Raw genomic sequence first — 18,373 nt, forward strand, 5'->3', positions numbered from 1 at the left:
CCTTGAACTAGCATCGGACATGAGCACAGACAAGTTTCTGTTGGTATTTAGACGGTTCTGCGGTAGAAGAGGAATACCACATACTATCTACTCTGACATTGTGAAGACGTTCCAGGCAGCTAATAAGGAACTGGCCTTCTCACCCAACTGTTCACTAGTCCACTCACGAGCCAACACTTCGCTCATCTTCAGGTGCCCTGGAAGTTCATTGCTGCACAGGGGGCTTGGTGGGGAGGCTGGTGGGAAAGAATGGTTGGAACAACCAAAGAATGCCTGAGAAAAGTGTTGGGACGGTCGCAGGTCGATGAAGAGACACTAACGACACTGGTGGAAATAGAAGCAGCCCTAAACTCTCGACCTATTATTCAAGATGGCACCGAGATACCGACACGAAGCCATTTTTTAAATGGTGAACAACTGGCGATGTTGCCCACTGGTCCAGAGCCCAATATCCTTAGCAGACCTCACAAGGGAGTGAGACACAGACAAAAGCAACATGAGGACTTCCTGACGAGATGGAAGAAGGGAATATCTTCTCAAACTCAGGAACTACCATGAAGTCCAGAGCCTGAAAGGAAGATTGACAGAGTGTGGAGTAGGAGACGGTGTCCAACTACATGAGACCAGGGCATGTGTGGCAGAGGGTTTGCATCATCGAGAGAAGACCTGGACTGGACAGAAAGGTGCGGACAGTCATCCTACGGACAGCTGACGGGACCACTATCAGGAGGCCCATACAACTGGTCATCCCCCTCGAGATCGACCAGGTGGGGAGCATGTTGAGGATTGTAAATAGACAGTGCGCCGCCATCTACCACGTGTAATCTACCAGGGAGTTTAAGAACTATTCATGAACAAACATATTTGTATTGATTGTATGTATAGAGTGTTGAGTGAATAACGAAATGTATTGAAAGTGTGCTTGGTGTGTCGTGCTTTGTCACCCAATACCGAACTCCAATGACAAGCAGTGACCATGCAGTATTACTGTTCATTTTTGGAACATCACCTGTGACCATCACTGAACAGGCTATGCTGCACAGCTGGTGGCCAATTTATATATTTTGTGAGGCTGGGAAATGCCGTATCATCCCTCATAATCCCTGGACTTAAGCCGCTACGATTTTGATGTGATTCAGCATTCATTCCTGATGCTCCGCAGGCAATAGATCGATCCATTCGTACCATCCAGAAAAGAGCCGTTGCTACAGGGATACAATGTCTTCCACACTGTTGAAAACAGGTTCTACACAATGCTGGGGACTATATTGTGGTATCTGTTTTGTATCTGATGTTAAGGTTATTCCAAGTGAAAGTCTCGAGTGTGACCACCGGCTTTTGGTCGCGCACATTGAGAACGTCCATGTGCAGACTGTCAAGTGCAAGAAGATGCCAAAGGTTACTAGGAGAAGATGGGAAGAAAGAAGAATAACCAAGAAAGATTTCAGTCAAATTACTAAAGAGTAGAAGAAGAGTGGCTGTCATTCAAGAACACCCTGGTTTCAGATGTCAAATCACTATGTGGGAGGAGAAGTGCAGTATGCAAGGATAAACAAACACCACGGTGGAATGAGAGGGTGAAAACTGCTGTGAAAGAAAAAAATGCTGCAAAAAGAAAAAAAGAAAAACAGAAATCAGTCCATCAACAAGATGAAATTCAGTCCCTGGTACAGGAATACCAGAACAAGAAACTATTTGTGAAGCGATGATTAAAGAAGAAAAGGAAAAAGTGTTGGGACAAGTTAATTACCAGGCTAACAAAAGACTGTAAAAGTAATAGTATCGTTCTGCGATGCAATTTTATTTTACGTAAATAAATATCGCACAAGAACACGTTCACTTCCTTGTATAAATTACTTTATTTTCACGGTAAGTCACATCACACAATTATACCTACTAGCAAGTGACACTGCAGCTCTTAATAGCGGGGTAACCTGAAGTCGACTCTGACAAGTACAGATATCAACAACACTGACTCGCGCACTATAACATACACTCTCTTGAACTCCCTGACTCCACCTCGGAGCCCAACAGTCACTCGCAGTCCATCACTTGCCTTCGAGTCCAACCTGACTCCGAGTCCAACACTTACTCAGTCCTGACTTGAATGTCTCACTAACTGACAGCTCAATATATACTATTCGATCAACCATCTATAATTATCGACTTCTGGAAGAGTTCTTACAACACTCTAATGGAACACACTCGAAACATCGATCGACCGGCTAGTCGAATGAGTACTTGAACTTTCGTTTACTGTTCACCAATACACATGGAAATCTCTACAACATTCCTAATGTCTCTACATGTATCTGGATAATAAAACCTTACAGTAAGTTTCCAGAACCCTTCATATATACCAAATTATAGTATAATAAGTCTACATACGAACATTATGGAATTTTCTACTGCTTTCGACTGTATAGATTTTGAGGTTAAACTTATACACATACGTATTTGAGGTTATACATGTACTAGTCATGTTTAATAACATTTAATAAAAGATAATTTAACATTAAATAAACTACAATTAAAATATATTAAACATAATTGAAGGTTTTACACCAGTTACGATGTTGTACCTACGACAATTATCCCCCCCTAAAACGTTCAATATCTACCCTGTACATTCCTTAATCTAGGTCTTAAATTATATCTAGGTGTCCTTATATCTATTTCTTTGTCTCTCTTAGTCCTCACTATTTAATTACACTTAGACTACCTCAGTCACACTGTCTTCTCCTTCGCGCTGTTGCAGTACACATTTCGCAGCGAGATAGTTCGATCGGTGGCTACCACCTTTCCATGAGGGATCCGCTGGGTCTGGCTGACGGTGTCCCTGTTCTCGGTAGCAATGAACCACAGGTCCTCGCGTGGCAGTAGACACTCCACTGACTTTCCCCTCGCTCATACCTTTGTGTTCTGACAGGGCCCACGCGTCATTGTAGTCCACCGATGTGATGCATGGGAGAGGCTCGCACATCGTGGACTTGGCCCTATTGAGTCTCCTCTTTTTCTGGGGTGCTGAATTCAATGTTCCTACCAATATATGGTTTCGTACCAGGACTAGTGTCCTGGTCAGGTGGCACCCTCGTTTGTTGGTTGTCGTCGCTACAATGATCCCGTCGTCCCGTGGGGTTGCCATCTTCACGACGCCGGAGCCGCCATCTCTGCTTGTAGGCTTCACCCGTGTCTTCGGAGCTGTCGTGATTTCACACAGGGTACTGTTTTTCCGCTTGGCCTTGAACTACGGATTCCACCATCGCTACAATGATCCCGTCGTCCCGTGGAGTTGCCATCTTCACAACGCCGGAGCTGCCATCACTGCTTGCAGGCTTAACCCATGTCTCCAGAGCTGTCGTACTTTTACACAGCGCACTCGCTTTTACCGCTTGAACTACAGACTCCACTGTGACTCGTACTTCGTTGCCCAAAGACTTAATTTGGTCCTTTATTTCTTGAGACTGGGCCTCAATTTTAAACTCAAGTTTTTCGGATTGGGCCTTGATTTTTCCAGGCGAGGCCTCTATTTTACACCAGAGTTTTTCGGACTGGCCCTCGATTTTTTCAGGCTGGGCCTGAATCAGCGCAGTTAGTTGTGTGAACATAATGCTTACCTGGTCGTTGGTTTCTTTCTCCGAGGTGACTTCGAAGTTGAAAAAGCCTGGGTCCTCCTCGTTGTGTATCAAATCCTGGCGCAGCCTCTTCTGTAGGTCCGCTTTGCTTCCAGCCGTCGGTAAACCTCGGGATGCCAACGCTTTCCGTAACATCGCCACGGTCATTTGTTCGATCTTCATTGCCGAGTCTTGAAGTGTCCTGTCCTGCCCTATCCTGTCACGGTCGCCATTTTTATCGTTCTGCGATGCGATTTTATTTTATGTAAATAAATATCACATAGAACACATTCACTTCCTTATATAAATTACTTTATTTACACGGTAAGTCACAACACACAATTATACCTACTAGCAAGTGACACTGCAACTCGTAATAGCGGAGTACCTTGAACTCGATTCTGACAAGTACAGATATCAACAACCCTGACTTGCGCACTATAACATACACTCTCTTAAACTCACCGCCTCACTGACTGATAGCTCGATATATATACTGTTCGGTCAACCATCTAGAATTATTGGTTTCTGGAAGAGTTCTTACAACACTCTAATGGAACACACTCAAAACATCGATTGACCATCTAGTTGAATGGGTACTCGAACTTTGGTTTACTGTTTACCAATACGCATGGAAATCTCTACAACATTCCTAATGTCTCTACATGTATCTGGATAATAAAACCTTCAATTCAAAAACAATAAAGGTGTTTTTTAATCCACCTATTCAATACTTTTATTTTCACTTATAGTGGTTACATAAACAGACTATCAGTTAAATGGGACATGTTTTGCCCTTAATTTAGGGCATCTTTAGCCTAAAAACAATCTTCAAGAGTACATCTAATATTAAATATGGAAGCTAAAAGTTTAGCTAGTTACTAAAAATTGGGACATAAAAATGTGAAAAAATGATACATTATACAAACATGTTAATGGAAATACTGTCAATGATTAAACTATAATCTTGTCGGAGACTAAAACTTCTTCCATTAAAATTCTAATTAAAAATAGTACATTTAAAATTGTTAGTGTAATAATAAAACCTTACAGTAAGTTTCCAGAATTCTTCATATATACCAAATTATGGTACAATAAGTCTAACGTATGAACATTATGGAATTTTCTACCGCTTTTGACTATATAGATTTTGAGGTTAAACTTATACACAATACGTATTTGAGGTTATACAAATTTATGCTACATAATTACAGGGAAACCATGTGCTAGTCATGTTTAACATTTAATAAAAGATAATTTAGCATTATATAAATTATAATTAAAATATATTAAACATAATAATTGAAGGTTTTACACCAGTTACGATGTCATACCTACGACAGATCAAGGCATCAGAGAAGAACTGAAGAGCTACTTCAGTACTTAATGGAGAAAGTCTTCGAGTGATACCCTTAAAGACTGCAGTTTAAATGTGAGTGACGGAACACAACACTAGCTAACATGGCTAGAAGTGGAGTCAGCTGAAGAACATGAGCAATGGTAGGTCCCGAGGGTTTGGTGACCTCACTGTTGACATGATAAAGGCAAGCTCGAAAACAAGGTATACAGAGGTTGTATAGAATCTGAAAAGAGAACAGGATACCAGAAGACTGGATGAAAGGTATCATTATCCCCCTGTATAAAAAGGAAAACAGGAAGAAATGTTGAAATTATAGAGGCATCACTACTTTCTCACTCACTTAAACTTCTGGAGAAGATAATTGAAAGAAAAATCAGTTACATATTAGAACTGTTATTGGAGGAGCAGCAACATGTGTTCATGAAGAGCCGAAGCACTACAAACCTGTTATTTGCCATCGGAATGCTAACAGAGAGTCACTGGGAATATGGTAAGAACTTACTGATGGTTTTCAGGGACATCAAGAAGGCCTACGACAGAGTACCTAGGGAGAGAGTCTGGGAATGCCTAGAAAGTATAGGTGTGCCAAACTTTCTAATTGTTAAAGTAAAGATGCTTCATCAAAGAATGCTTGAACTGTGTCCAAGTAGGGGATGGAAGATCACATTGTTTTGAAACCAAAATATGAGTCGCGCAGGGAAGTGCCTTGTCACCACTTCTGTTCACCAATGTCGTGAATTGGATCATAAAATCCTACAAAAAGAACACTGCAAAGAGCCTAACACACTAATGTTTGCAGATGTTCTGATCTGGGGAGAAATGAAGCAGAAGTACAGGAGAAACCAAATCTTTGGAATGGCACGTTTAAAGAATATGGACTAAACATCAGTTAAACGAAAACTGTTGAAATGACTATCAGCAGGAAAGGAACAGTTTCAAACATTTTCCTGGAGGGAACTCTGTCACAATCTGTTTCTAACTTGAAATACCGTGGAAGTATCATTTCAAAAGATGACATAAGAAACCAAGAAATACTTAATAGGACTCAGGAAGGTTCTCAATTTTTTCTTTCAAGTGAGAAATCTACTCTGGGATGATAGAACACTCCAGAAAGTAAAATTGACAATGTTTCATACCTGCTTCATTGCACATTTCACCTATATACTCAAAACATGCACCCTACATAACAAGGCTAATGTTAAAATACAGACAACATAAATGAAATTCATCAGAACAATGAACCAAAAGACCAGGAAAGACGAGATTAGAAATGAACCAAACAGGAAGAAGGCTGGCATCAAAATTCCTGTTTCCAAACTTTTAGGAAGACACAGGCTTCTGTGGTTTGTGCTTGTTATGAGGATGGGCAGAACGTGAACAGCAAGGAATTACTTTGACAGAGAAGTGAAAGAAGAGAGGCCTGTAGAGAGGCCAAGGAATTGTTGGATAGACTCAGTGAAATCAGAGGTCAATGATAGGAGTGTCAAATACGAAAACATAGAAGAACATAAACTATATTTTGACAAGAAGAAGCGGGAAGTGCTTGTACACCATACACAGGAAACAGGAACTGGATGGTGGTGGTGGTGGTGTGGTGGTGGTGGTGTATTAAAGTGTCCTATGATAAGGAGATAGCCCTCGTATATTCATTAATTCAATATTGCTAAGGTTCAAGCTGAGCATCAATGAAACCCCTCTTGGCACAAATTTTCTTCTGTCTCACCTCTCATGATTTGAGTTTCATTATGATCGAAATGTTGCAACTAGTAGTAAGTATTTGTGTTTCTTCCTTAATCTTTTGAACTGTATATGTATGTAATGGATCAATTTGTGTTCTTACAGGATGTGGTGCAGTATAATGAAGAAGTGGAATTTATGTACGATCACTATTTTCGATGTGTGGCCGGTCATGTAGCCAACAAGTTTGGCAGTGATGACACTTTGCCTCTGTCAGGTGTTAGATTTGGACCTTCAGAATCAGTCGTACTCCAGCCCCAAGGTATTTCCTAGAACATTGTTATTGTATAAACAAATGAAAAAGTTTAAAATGTGACCATTCTTGGCACTCAGACATATACTATCTGATTAAAAGTGTGGGAACATTCCTCTGTACGCACAAACTAGAGCCTAGATATCATTATGACCATCGCAGCTGCTATAAAAGGCAATTGAGGGTTTGATGTAGTTCAGTATTACCTTCAGAATGGGTAGAGATTTTCAATAGGGTTCAAGTCAGGTGATTTTACAGGCCAATCGAGATGTAATAGGGTGGGGGAGTATTCATAAAACCAGTCGCATATCCGTCCAGCCTGATGAACTTTGCTGTTGTCATCTTGAAAAGTCAGGGTATCATTAGCATACTCACCATGCAGATGTTGACTGAAAGGCTTTGTGTGCTTATGTGAGCAATGGCCTCTTGCGAGCTGACTGACTCCAGACTAGTGTTGTCCCTAGGACCTTTTTAATGGGCGCATCACCCAGCCGTTTTTACAGACTGCCTGGCTAACATAACCTAGTTTTGTAATGTTAATCCACATTTGCATCATTGGGTGCTCCAAATTAAAATGTAGGCCTAAATACTGTAAACTGATCATTTAAGTGATAAATCTTCATTATTGTCAGCATAATTGCATCAATTACATCTGTAGCCAGAATTGGGACAGGAGTGGGGAAATGACGGAAACCTCTTCAATTTGGTTTTGAAAAATTAATTTGTCTTAAAAAATTATTTATGTTGTGAGAAGACCAAGAACCCACTGGATGGACATCGTAAGGATGGACATTGCAGATCGAGGAACGACACTACAGGACGTCATTAAAAACAGAACATATCTCAATAAGACAGAATGGAAGAGGCTCACCAGCAGTACCCGGAAAACTGGAACTGTAAAATGATGATGATAATGATGATGTTTAATATATTGTGTTTGGATCTGTGAAGAAAATAAATTATGATTTGAACTTTAAAGAACAACTATTTTGAAAATATTGTGGTTGTAAAAAATTATTATTACTTGAATTTTTTTTTTTTTTTTTTTTTTGTATCAGGTATCTGCGAGTTTTAATATTTTACTTGTGAAACAGACTATACTGACACATGCCATTTTTAGAAGCACATTTCCAGTTTCTTCCTGTTGTGTAAAAGACTTTTCTAGATCACCGAGAAATAATCAACTTTCATTGGTTAAAATAAGGGGTATTATAATTGGTGAATGGGAAAGTCGGGAGTAAAATTCTATAGCCTGATTGGTTACTTTGTGCTTGCATCATTTCCGGCTTCTCGCTCCTTCGTTGGAGCAAAGCTTGCATCCATGTCTTTTGCTTCTGACCTACCTTGTGAGCGGTCGCGCTCCTGGATCCATCCCATTATGGGATGCCGGCTTCAGGGTAAGCACTATTTCTTTTTGTTTTTCGGACATTAACTTAATTCAAATGTAAATTTTTTTTTTTTTTTTGCTTAGGAGTTTACCCTCAGAACTCACATTCATCACTAATATCGTTACAATTACTTAGCTTCAAGCTGAGCTCATTCATTTTTTGTCCATGACGAATACACTCCATCCACCTCAGTTGGGCTTCCATGCCGCTTCCGCATCCTTCTGTTTTATGATAAATGTACGAAATTTATTTCTTTTCCACCTATTCAATACAACTCAATATGTTAAAGTTATAGTTAAATCCTCGTTAAAATAAGAATTCATACATGTTTCGCCCTTTCCTACGGGGCATTATCAGCCGTATCATTACCTCAAACCATATCAGGTGCCTGGTTAAAATTGATCTAAAATCTACTACAAAATTGAATACATTGAAAAACATCTAAAGGCCGTCGTTATTTGAGTAACTTGATTTAGGTACAAGTGAAAATTACAATATTGGTGGCCTTGAACCATGGTCAATGTTGAATATGAATGAAAGTTTAAAAATATTGTTACAAAATGATGAAAGTGAGTATAGAACAATGCAAATGATTATATACAAACTAATAAGGAAATGCATTCCAACACTGTGCCATTTTTTGTAATACATGTGTACTTAATTTAGTCTTATTCAAAAGATAGCGAATAAGTTCTCATTTTTTTAGTTTGTGACTAGCCCAGAAAGACGTTATACGGTATTTACGTCGTGGTTCTACTTGAGCACCTATGTTGAACAATTTATTACAGAACCACTTAATGAGGCTGTTGAAATGTCATTAGACCATCTTCTTCCATTGAGCAATATTCTGTGTTGATAGTGTGCCTAGCACAGAAAGGCGTTGCTTTCATGTCTAAGTTCTACTCGAGAACCTATGTTGAATAGTTAACAACTTAAATGAGGACTGCTGAAGTGTCATTGATTATCTTCTTCTGTTGAAACATATTCTATGTCGATGGTATGCTTCTGTTGTTAGTGTACAGATGTTAGTTTACTAGTTGAAAGGGGCTGTCAAACTGTGGTATAAGTTATTAATGTTAAGCTGTCCAATGTATACAAGCTCTTCAATATTGTTGGACTGTTGTCTTATTGTGTGGGAGGTTTTTGAAATACTGGCAAGCGCTAACGTTCTGCTCCTCGTATTGTAAGTGTGTCGTCTTGGTGGAGGGGGGTGAACCTGAGAAGGAAGGTTTTGATTAGTACCTGGAGATGTATGTCTTGTTCATCTTTAGTGGTAAAGAACATTTCAGAAAAAGTAAACTGACAAATACAATGTGGGAATTACAAAGGATAGCTATGAGGAAGGGTGATAGAGTACGCAAAGTGTAGCACCGGTCCTGTTCAGCAGCTAAGCAGACGGGCAGGCGCTGGGAGAAGGGAAACGTGCGGCGGGGAACCAGAAGGATGGGGGAAGAGAGGAGGTGCGAAGGTTGGGCATGAGGCAGGCTTAGCATTGGCCAGCATGTATTCATCTCTGTTCGTGCGGAACTTGAAATGTTGCAACTTTTAGGCTCCTTAGTTAACGCCCTAATGAATGTCGGCACCCGAAATTGATCAAGTTTCATCGCAATTATTGCCAATGTTCTCTCGTACAATTTTTTTTTTTCTACAACACCCTAAGAGAATGAAAATTGTTGTTAATTACTGATAACCGAAAGTACTGTAATACACAAGAATTATGCAATTCTAAACTGCAATTAAGTCTACCCTAATTACTACAACAGAATTCTAGTAAGAGAGTTACCACAGATACTACACATACAATACTACACAAATATTTTACAGTAATAGAATAAACACACTAATTTCTAACAGGATACTATGCTACACTACAGTAATTTAGTAATTTCAGACTACGTTCAGATACTACAGTACAATGCAATAATTTTAAACTACATTCAGACGTATCCTAATTACAATAGATTATTACTAAGCACAAATAGAAATGAAAATTGCAATTAGGCCTAAAGTTTGAAATTTGCAAGAACTACTCAAGGATTACCAGTGCTCCAGAGATCATGACCAAGCTATGCATAGTCAAGTGTTATGTCTGCCCTGTTCTGTTGTACTGTGTAGAGGCGTGGACACTAATGGTAACAACTGAGAGGAGAATAGGTGCATTTGAAACATGGTTCTATAGACAGCTGCTCAGAATACCTTGGATGGACCACATGAACAACATCGTAGTCCTGCTGGGGATCGGCCACAATAAAGAGCTGATGAAAATCATTAAGAGGTAGTAACTAGAACATTTCAGACACGTCATGCGCAATGAGGGAAATATATTGAATACTCCAATTCATCATGCAAGGAAAAATTTGGGAAAGGGTGTCGTGACACAGGTTTTGCCACGACGAATAGTGATGAATAATCAGATTGTTTACCCGAGCGGTAAGGATGTTTATTTCAATGGACCTGGGTTATTCGCTACGTGTGAAAGAGACGAAGTCCTCTGCTTCCCAAAACCTTCTTTAATTATAAACTGATGAATATATATATATATGTATAATTTTATACAGTATTTACAACTTCTCAAGTTCGAATATTAGAATATAGAAGACTTGGCGTGGTCGAAATACAGACGTGAATATTTTAAGTCCAAACTCGGACCCTATTATTATTATTATTATTATTATTATTATTATTATTATTATTATCATTATCATCGGAGACCTGACTGACAGAGCTTCCGCCCGCACTCCTAGTAGAATTGTTCCAAAAGGCCTCAACTAGGGTGTGTATCCCTGTTTTATACCCCCTCTACGTTACGCCCTTCTTCTAGAAAGCAATATAAGTTCTCTTCCTATGGTAACCGTCCACAGACACACCAAAACAGAATCGCCTATTTCCGTTCACTTTCCACCTACCTTTTCTAAAGACATACTACGCACCTTCAGCAGGGTGCAGCATGTGACTCAGCCTACTTCGACCAAGCCTTACGTCCAATTGCACAACCTGTTGCTTACGGCTTTTGTGTGCCTTCAAACTCTTAAGACCTATGTGGTTCTTAATTTTACCTTAAATCTTTCTTCACCGGGCGAGTTGGCCGTGCGCGTAGAGGCGCGTGGCTGTGAGCTTGCATCCGGGAGATAGTAGGTTCGAATCCCACTATCGGCAGCCCTGAAGATGGTTTTCCGTGGTTTCCCATTTTCACACCAGGCAAATGCTGGGGCTGTACCTTAATTAAGGCCACGGCCGCTTCCTTCCAACTCCTAGGCCTTTCCTATCCCATCGTCGCCATAAGACCTATCTGTGTCGGTGCGACGTAAAGCCCTTAGCAAAAAAAATCTTTCTTCCATTATTATTATAATACCTTGGCCTCACTGCCATTACATAAATATGAATATTAACTCATAATTTCCCCATAATATCAATGCATGTCTCAGCGACACCATTCCTCCTACGTTCCCGGTCACGGGTTCGATTCTTGGAAGAGTGAGTCGTGAGCTCAAACTGGGGGCGGACATGACAACGGGGGTCCTGGGTGCCATTGAATCTCATGGCTGAAAAACCTCATTCATTGGTTTGAACTGTCATCCACCAAGTTCTTCCGAAGATTTATGAACAAAACTACAATAGTCCTGATGGCTGCCATATCCAGACCGATTAAGGCAGAGAAGAATAAGAATTCTGCATAAATCACTTTCAAGTTTCTGTTGCCATGTGATGAGTAGACTTCGGATTTTTAGGTGGTAATAGGTTAGAATGCAAACTGATTTGGTTAATAGGAAGTGTCTCACAACCCGCTCTTTCATACTGTAGCAAGAGTAACATACATTTTAGGAGTTCTATAGGCCGTACTCCTAATGTCTATGCAAACCTCATAGCATAACTGTTGTACACGGTAGGGTACACTTCTTATTGGCTTAAATAAGTTTGCAGTCTAACCTATCAGCACCTAAAAATCCGGGCTCTAGTGATGAGCATTAAAGCAAGAACTACAGTAGTCTCGCTAATCCATTACTTGATTTTTTTTTTTTTTTTTTTTCCCCTCCTGAATTTAAAACTAGTTTTCCACAGCATTTCATTCCCTGTTTATTCCTGCCGTGGTATCATACTGTGCCTCCCCTCTACTGAGGTCACACTTTTGCTTGTTGTCACATGTTCTAACCTCTCTTGCCAGTAGAGTATGTGCCTGCTTTTACCAGTGCTTGTGTGTCAGACTTGCTGCATAGAACAGTGTACATTACATAGTGGTTGGTGGTTGTGAGTAGTGCTGTTGTACATTGTTTCATTATGAACAGTAAAAGCAAAAGGAAGTTTGTGCCATTAAAAATGAAATGAAAAACTTTAAACTCTTTAAAAGGGAGACAATTAAAAAGCTGGCAGTTGAATGTGGAGTTGGAGAACTGACTGTTTGTGATTGGCAACGAAACAGACATAACCCAGAAATGTGTTCTGGTGAGTGCTCAGAAAATGCATGAGGAAATCTGAATATGAATAAAAAACACCCTCAGTGAAGCATTGTTTTTGTGGTTTAGTCAATAACAGCAGAAGGGAAGTCCAACATCAGGTCCAATATTACACTAAAAACTGTAGGCAGGAGAGGACTGTTGGAAAAACAGATATGGTGTTCAACAACTTGAAATATGGGAGGGGGGAACTTTCTAATGATTCCAGAGGTGCTAGAAAGTTCTTTTAAAATCTTGAACATTTCATAACAACTGAAAATATTTGTGATGATCACTAATACAATTACAATGAAACAACTGTTGTTTTTTAAATGTTGCCTTCTAATACACTTGCTTCACGTGAAGCAGCTCATGCCCATGGTCACAGGAAAAGTAAAGAAAGAGCGACTGTTCTTGCTATATTAAATGCATCTAGTAGTCATAAATTAAAGCTAGTCATAGGAAGATCTACTCAACCAAGAGCTTTTAAAGATATTTCACTGTCAGCACTGCATGTCTTACAGAAACCAAAAGAACTCGTGGATTGGTAGACAAATATCTAAGAAGTGGTTCTTTTAAGAATATGTGCCTGAAACTAAAATATTTTTAGAAAGAAGGGTCTGCCTATTAAACAGTTTTATTGTTGGACAACACAGGGTCATATCATATGAACAGGAAGTATGTGATGGAATTCATGCTTTGTTTTTGCCCCGTAACATAAGTCTTGACACAACCTATGGATCAGGGCATTTTGGAAGGTCTACATAAAATAGTTTCAGCACCACCTACTACATTCATTCCTGAAAGCAGCAGAACTTGAGGATAACATCATGAACTTCCTCAAACAGGTAACCATGAGTGACGTAGTGAATTGGTTAGCAGAATCATGGGACGAAGTTTAGCCAGAGGCACTTACGAAATTGTGGAAAAAGATTTTATGAAGTGCTGTGTCTGCTGACAGTAACTCCGACAACAACAATAATGACGACATACCAAAGTTGCCAGGTCTAATCTTGCAGATTCCAGGATGTAAAGATGCTAATGAAATGGAAGTTGCAGAATGGATGAAGATTGATGAACGGTATGAATTTAGACACATGAATCATCAAAATGTTGCATGAACCAACAGAAGATAGTGAGGAAGAAGATTTAGAAGAGACGGTGCCAAAGATGTCACAGCAAGGGTCTCGCTGCATTGAAGGCGGCAGTACACTATGTAGAACAACTACCAGAGGCTACTCCCGCAGGCACACTGCATGGCATTGCTGCGCAGAAACGATGCTTTAGAAACAGAAGTCATTTAAGGACTTTTCAGAAATTAACTTTAACCCAAACTGCAACACTGTAAGAAATGACAATCGGACCTTAGAGCTTCAATAGTCGATTTTATTCCTGTTTCACAATTTTCCCTGTATCGCTCGATGTAGTCAGAGTTATTCCAAATCTAACGTACCCTCCTCCATTACCTCAGATCATAGAGACTCTACTGTATGCTCAGAGCTATGCCACAGTCGTCAGAAATGTATTATCTTCTCCTCATCTTCCTCTTTGAACTGTAACGGTTCTGAAAACTCGATAAATAGAAGTGAAGTTATATGCTTTCTTGTGGCTACTTAAATAATTAGCTGCACGAAACATTTGCACTGAATGATAATGTTTCTAATAAGGTGTTAGTCCCCCTTTGCTGGTAATGACAACTTGCAAATATCGGGGGACAGATTCCACAAGAGGACGCATGTCGTCCTTGTCCAATTCAAGCCGTGCTTGCTGTGGCATCTTATGTACTTGGTGGCGCAGATTTTATGAAGGCATAACAGCAGCCCTCACAGTATGTTCCTGCATATCTCAGACATATTCGATGGGGTTATAAGCTAAGGAATTTAGGGCCATGCAGAGTGGAGAATTCATTATTATGTTCCTTTACCCAGCGACGTGGTGCACTGTCCTGGTGAATTATGGCATTGTTGTCAGGAAAGACTGCCTGGGGATGTGGGTGAAGATTGTTGGCTAATAGGTTCCTGTAGTCTTCACTATTCAAAGTGCGTGGTAAAATGACTAATGGTCATAGGCATGCCAGGAGAATGCTCCCCAGACCATAACAACAACACCAACACCACCACCACCACCACTGGCCTGTTGGTAACGCACAGTACAGGTGGAAGGGGCCTGTCTCATGCTGTTCATGGCAGCTGCAGGCTCGGCTATCAGCACAACAGGAAACAGAACTCCATGTGTCGAAGGTCCACTGACACATTTCTTGGTCCATGTGATGTGTGTCTGCGGTGAAGTGAGAATAGAGAATAGTGGTGCGAGAATAGACAAGATGAGTGGCTGCTGTTGAGATACTGGCACCTCATCTCCGGGCCCCAGTTATCTGTCCGTGGTCACAGTCGTAAAGTTGCCACGTTTCCCCATCACTGACAAATGTTATAGTCTGACGTGTAGAAGATAGGCCAGCATGTTATCTGTTAGCCACTTGTGATATCCCACGGTAGTACATCATTGGTCACGAAGTGTCATGCCCCAGGTGTTCCTATTATAAGATGATTGTTTTAGTGTACATTTGGGTTTTAATTTTAGTTACCAAATACATTTGTGCAGTTTTAATGTTTCATAAAATTTTAATTCCTGGGATTGTTAAGTATATCCTCATACATACTAGTCTTCTCTTCGTGTCATAAATATGGCATATGCTGACCTTAAGTAATAATACTTAAGTAAAAGACTGTGTCCTTTACAGCCAGTTCTAAATTTAAAAATTTGGGCATTACATTGAAGTAATTTATTATTTCTATTTATGTTTTGATTGGGATGTTCATTTCAGCCAGCACCTTAGAAGCTGCCATCATAGCTGAGAACGTGCCCCGTTCCATATGCTCTCAGTTTGCTGCACTATCTGGCCACACCGATAGGAGTCTTTATTCACGAACAAATGTGATATCTAACATTCGACATCAGGTGAGTTGTTACAAGCTTCTACATGACTGTGTTCATAATTATGAAGCCAACAAGATAAACACTCCGCAGGTTTTAAAATACAAGAATTATCTTTATAAATAACATTATTTTGTCCGTACTCTCTATATTTTGGGCTCGTAATTCTCATTTATCTTGGATTACGTATATGAAAGTCAAAAATAGATTCAAATGCATATAAATGGCCTATAGACCCATTGTAGACCAATGGGTCCTGCTTCTATTATAATTTACACACCCAATTCATCCAGTCCCACTGCTTTTCCCACTTTCATTCATGTGACAACAGTTTCTACCTTTTTCGTTGTGATTTCACTCTCAGATTCTGCTCTCCTCACACTCTACCTCAATTATCTTGCCTACACCCTTGTCACATTCAGGAGTTCATCAAAGTAATCCATCTTTTCCTTATTATTATTATTATTATTATTATTATTATTATTATTATTATTATTATTGTCATCATCATCCATGTATTCGCACTTTATTTTGCACACAGGTGTTGCTCTCACTGATGCACAAAACAGACTGTTTTGCATGACCAGAACATATAGTCTCCACAGGCTCCCCTCCCTCCTGCACGGCTGTGAGCTTGGTCACACTCAGCTACTGCTCCAATTCCAAGATAATGGGATGACCCAGTACTTCCTCAACTTCCCCTATCCTTCCACTATTATTGTGGTGTATTTCGTTCCATTCTAGGTTCCTTCTGATATAGGTTGTGTTGAAGTCCATCCATGTCGTTCTGGGTCTTCCTCTGGGTGTTTTTTCCTCAAATTTGCCTCCATAATCTGTTTCGGTATCCATTCCACCTCCATTCATTTTACTTGTCCGAACCATCATAGTCTAGTCTAAGTGCTGTCTTTCCTTGTGTTTCCTGTTACATTTTTTATGAATTTCATTTTACCAGCTTAGAATTATACACTCTTCTTGTCACTGCTCAGGTCTCCTCTGCATATGATAACATGGCTACATGGCTGTATAGTACACCATATGCATTACTTCCTTACACTTTCTCAGTACCTCCTGCCAAACTACCTTCCTTATTTTCTTGTAGAATGGATTTGCACTTTAAAACTTTTATCCTTCATAAAATTAGATCGGACCTTGCAGGTGTTGCACATGTCCAGCACAGTGTCCTTGAATAAAAAAGACATAACAACCAGATTCCAGCCCTTTTGACTAATTGCTCTCAACCAGCATATCACATCCGAGAAATTCATCTTGCTCATAAATCTTAAGCACTGTACACGTTTTCCTTAATTTTGTATTCCAAGTATTCTGTAAGGTACAAAACAACAAAAATCCCTAAGTGAATTGAATGTTGTTGCAGGTTTTCACAGATGTAAAAGTCATTCCACTTCTGGATTACTCCGTTCAGCTCAATGCATATGCATGGGATTTCTACAATCATGGTATTCTGTCATCCATAATCATGGATAATGGTATCAGGTCAGGCGAAGCCTACAGTCTGCTCAATGACTTCAGATTAATGCTGTGTACTGTATGTACATGTTTGGAGGAATTTGGTATTGCCCCTGAAGATCCTGTCCTCTCAACATTTCATATTGTCTCCAACAAATTTGACCAATTGTTCAAACGAGAATTTAAAATTAAAGATAAATTTTAAATTGTCACTTATTAAGTACTTTCGAGTTTCTGTGATAAGAATTGTGACTGAATCGTTTTTATAAACTTTCATTTTTTTGTACTTTTTATGGTAGTTTTAGAATTTTACAAATGTGGTTCACATCTTTTAGTACTACTACTAACACAAAGCTATGAGAAATTTTGCTCTGGATGTGTGATTTATCTGCTCTGAGGTGTAGTTTACAGGAGTTTTATATTTTACTTGTATCTGGAACCAAATCTGTAAGGCCAAGTTCTTCTAGAATGAAGTCATCATATGAGTTTATTTCTCAGTTTAAAGATTTCATATCTGTGTGTACATTATTTGTGATATAGATACATTTGCAGATTTTAAGGATGATAATTTCAACCAGGGCTACAATTTCTCAGTTTGAGTTTGAAGTAGTTTTAACAAAATAATAAAATTGCCTTTTAAATATAGATCTTGTTTATATTTATTTATCAACCCAACCCCTCCAGTATCTGACAATCCATTCTAAAATACACTGTTACGAGTCTGTTTTCCTGTAATTTAGCATCCATCTTTCTTCCCAACTGCTCCATAATTATGTTCAAGGGTGTAACCATTGTCTTTTATTATTATTATTATTATTATTACTACGGTATTTTAGTAGGTTGCAGAGGTGTAAGAAGGTACGGGCTGAATGAGTGGCCAGAGAAAAGATGAGAGCATAATTTAAAACACTAATATTTGAAATGTTATTTTTTTTTTTCCCCGACTTTAAATTTGATAAATAATCTGAATGAACAGTAACAAATGACAGTTACATTGGATTACGATGAGCCCGTCTGCTCTGATAACAGGAAAGGTTTAAGTTAACTTCAGATACACAGTAATTTCCAAAATGAGCTTGTAGCTCCTAAGTTACAATATTTCAAAGAACACTTTTGCTCCACACAATTACATTAGAAGACTGAGCTCCAAAATTTACAATAGTCCAGCCTCTCAAGGCACAAGTTTCTAA

The 18,373-nt window shown here is 39.4% G+C and overlaps 1 protein-coding gene across 5 annotated transcripts in view; it reads left to right on the forward strand.

Moving 5' to 3' along the window:
- Positions 1-17,817, forward strand: part of LOC136876439 (probable ATP-dependent RNA helicase DDX60) — a 131,683-nt gene extending 113,866 nt beyond the window's left edge. For all 5 annotated transcript variants that reach the window (XM_067150414.2, XM_068228433.1, XM_068228435.1 and 2 more), the window contains 3 exons: positions 6,817-6,973; positions 15,607-15,740; positions 17,092-17,817. In XM_067150414.2, coding sequence (XP_067006515.2) covers positions 6,817-6,973; positions 15,607-15,740; positions 17,092-17,388 — 588 coding nt within the window. In that variant the 3' untranslated portion in view covers positions 17,389-17,817. The remainder of the gene's footprint in view (positions 1-6,816; positions 6,974-15,606; positions 15,741-17,091) is intronic.
- Positions 17,818-18,373: the final 556 nt, after the last annotated feature.

This window comes from Anabrus simplex, chromosome 6 (genome assembly GCF_040414725.1).
Source record: "Anabrus simplex isolate iqAnaSimp1 chromosome 6, ASM4041472v1, whole genome shotgun sequence".
NCBI classification, from domain to species: Eukaryota; Metazoa; Arthropoda; class Insecta; order Orthoptera; family Tettigoniidae; genus Anabrus; species Anabrus simplex.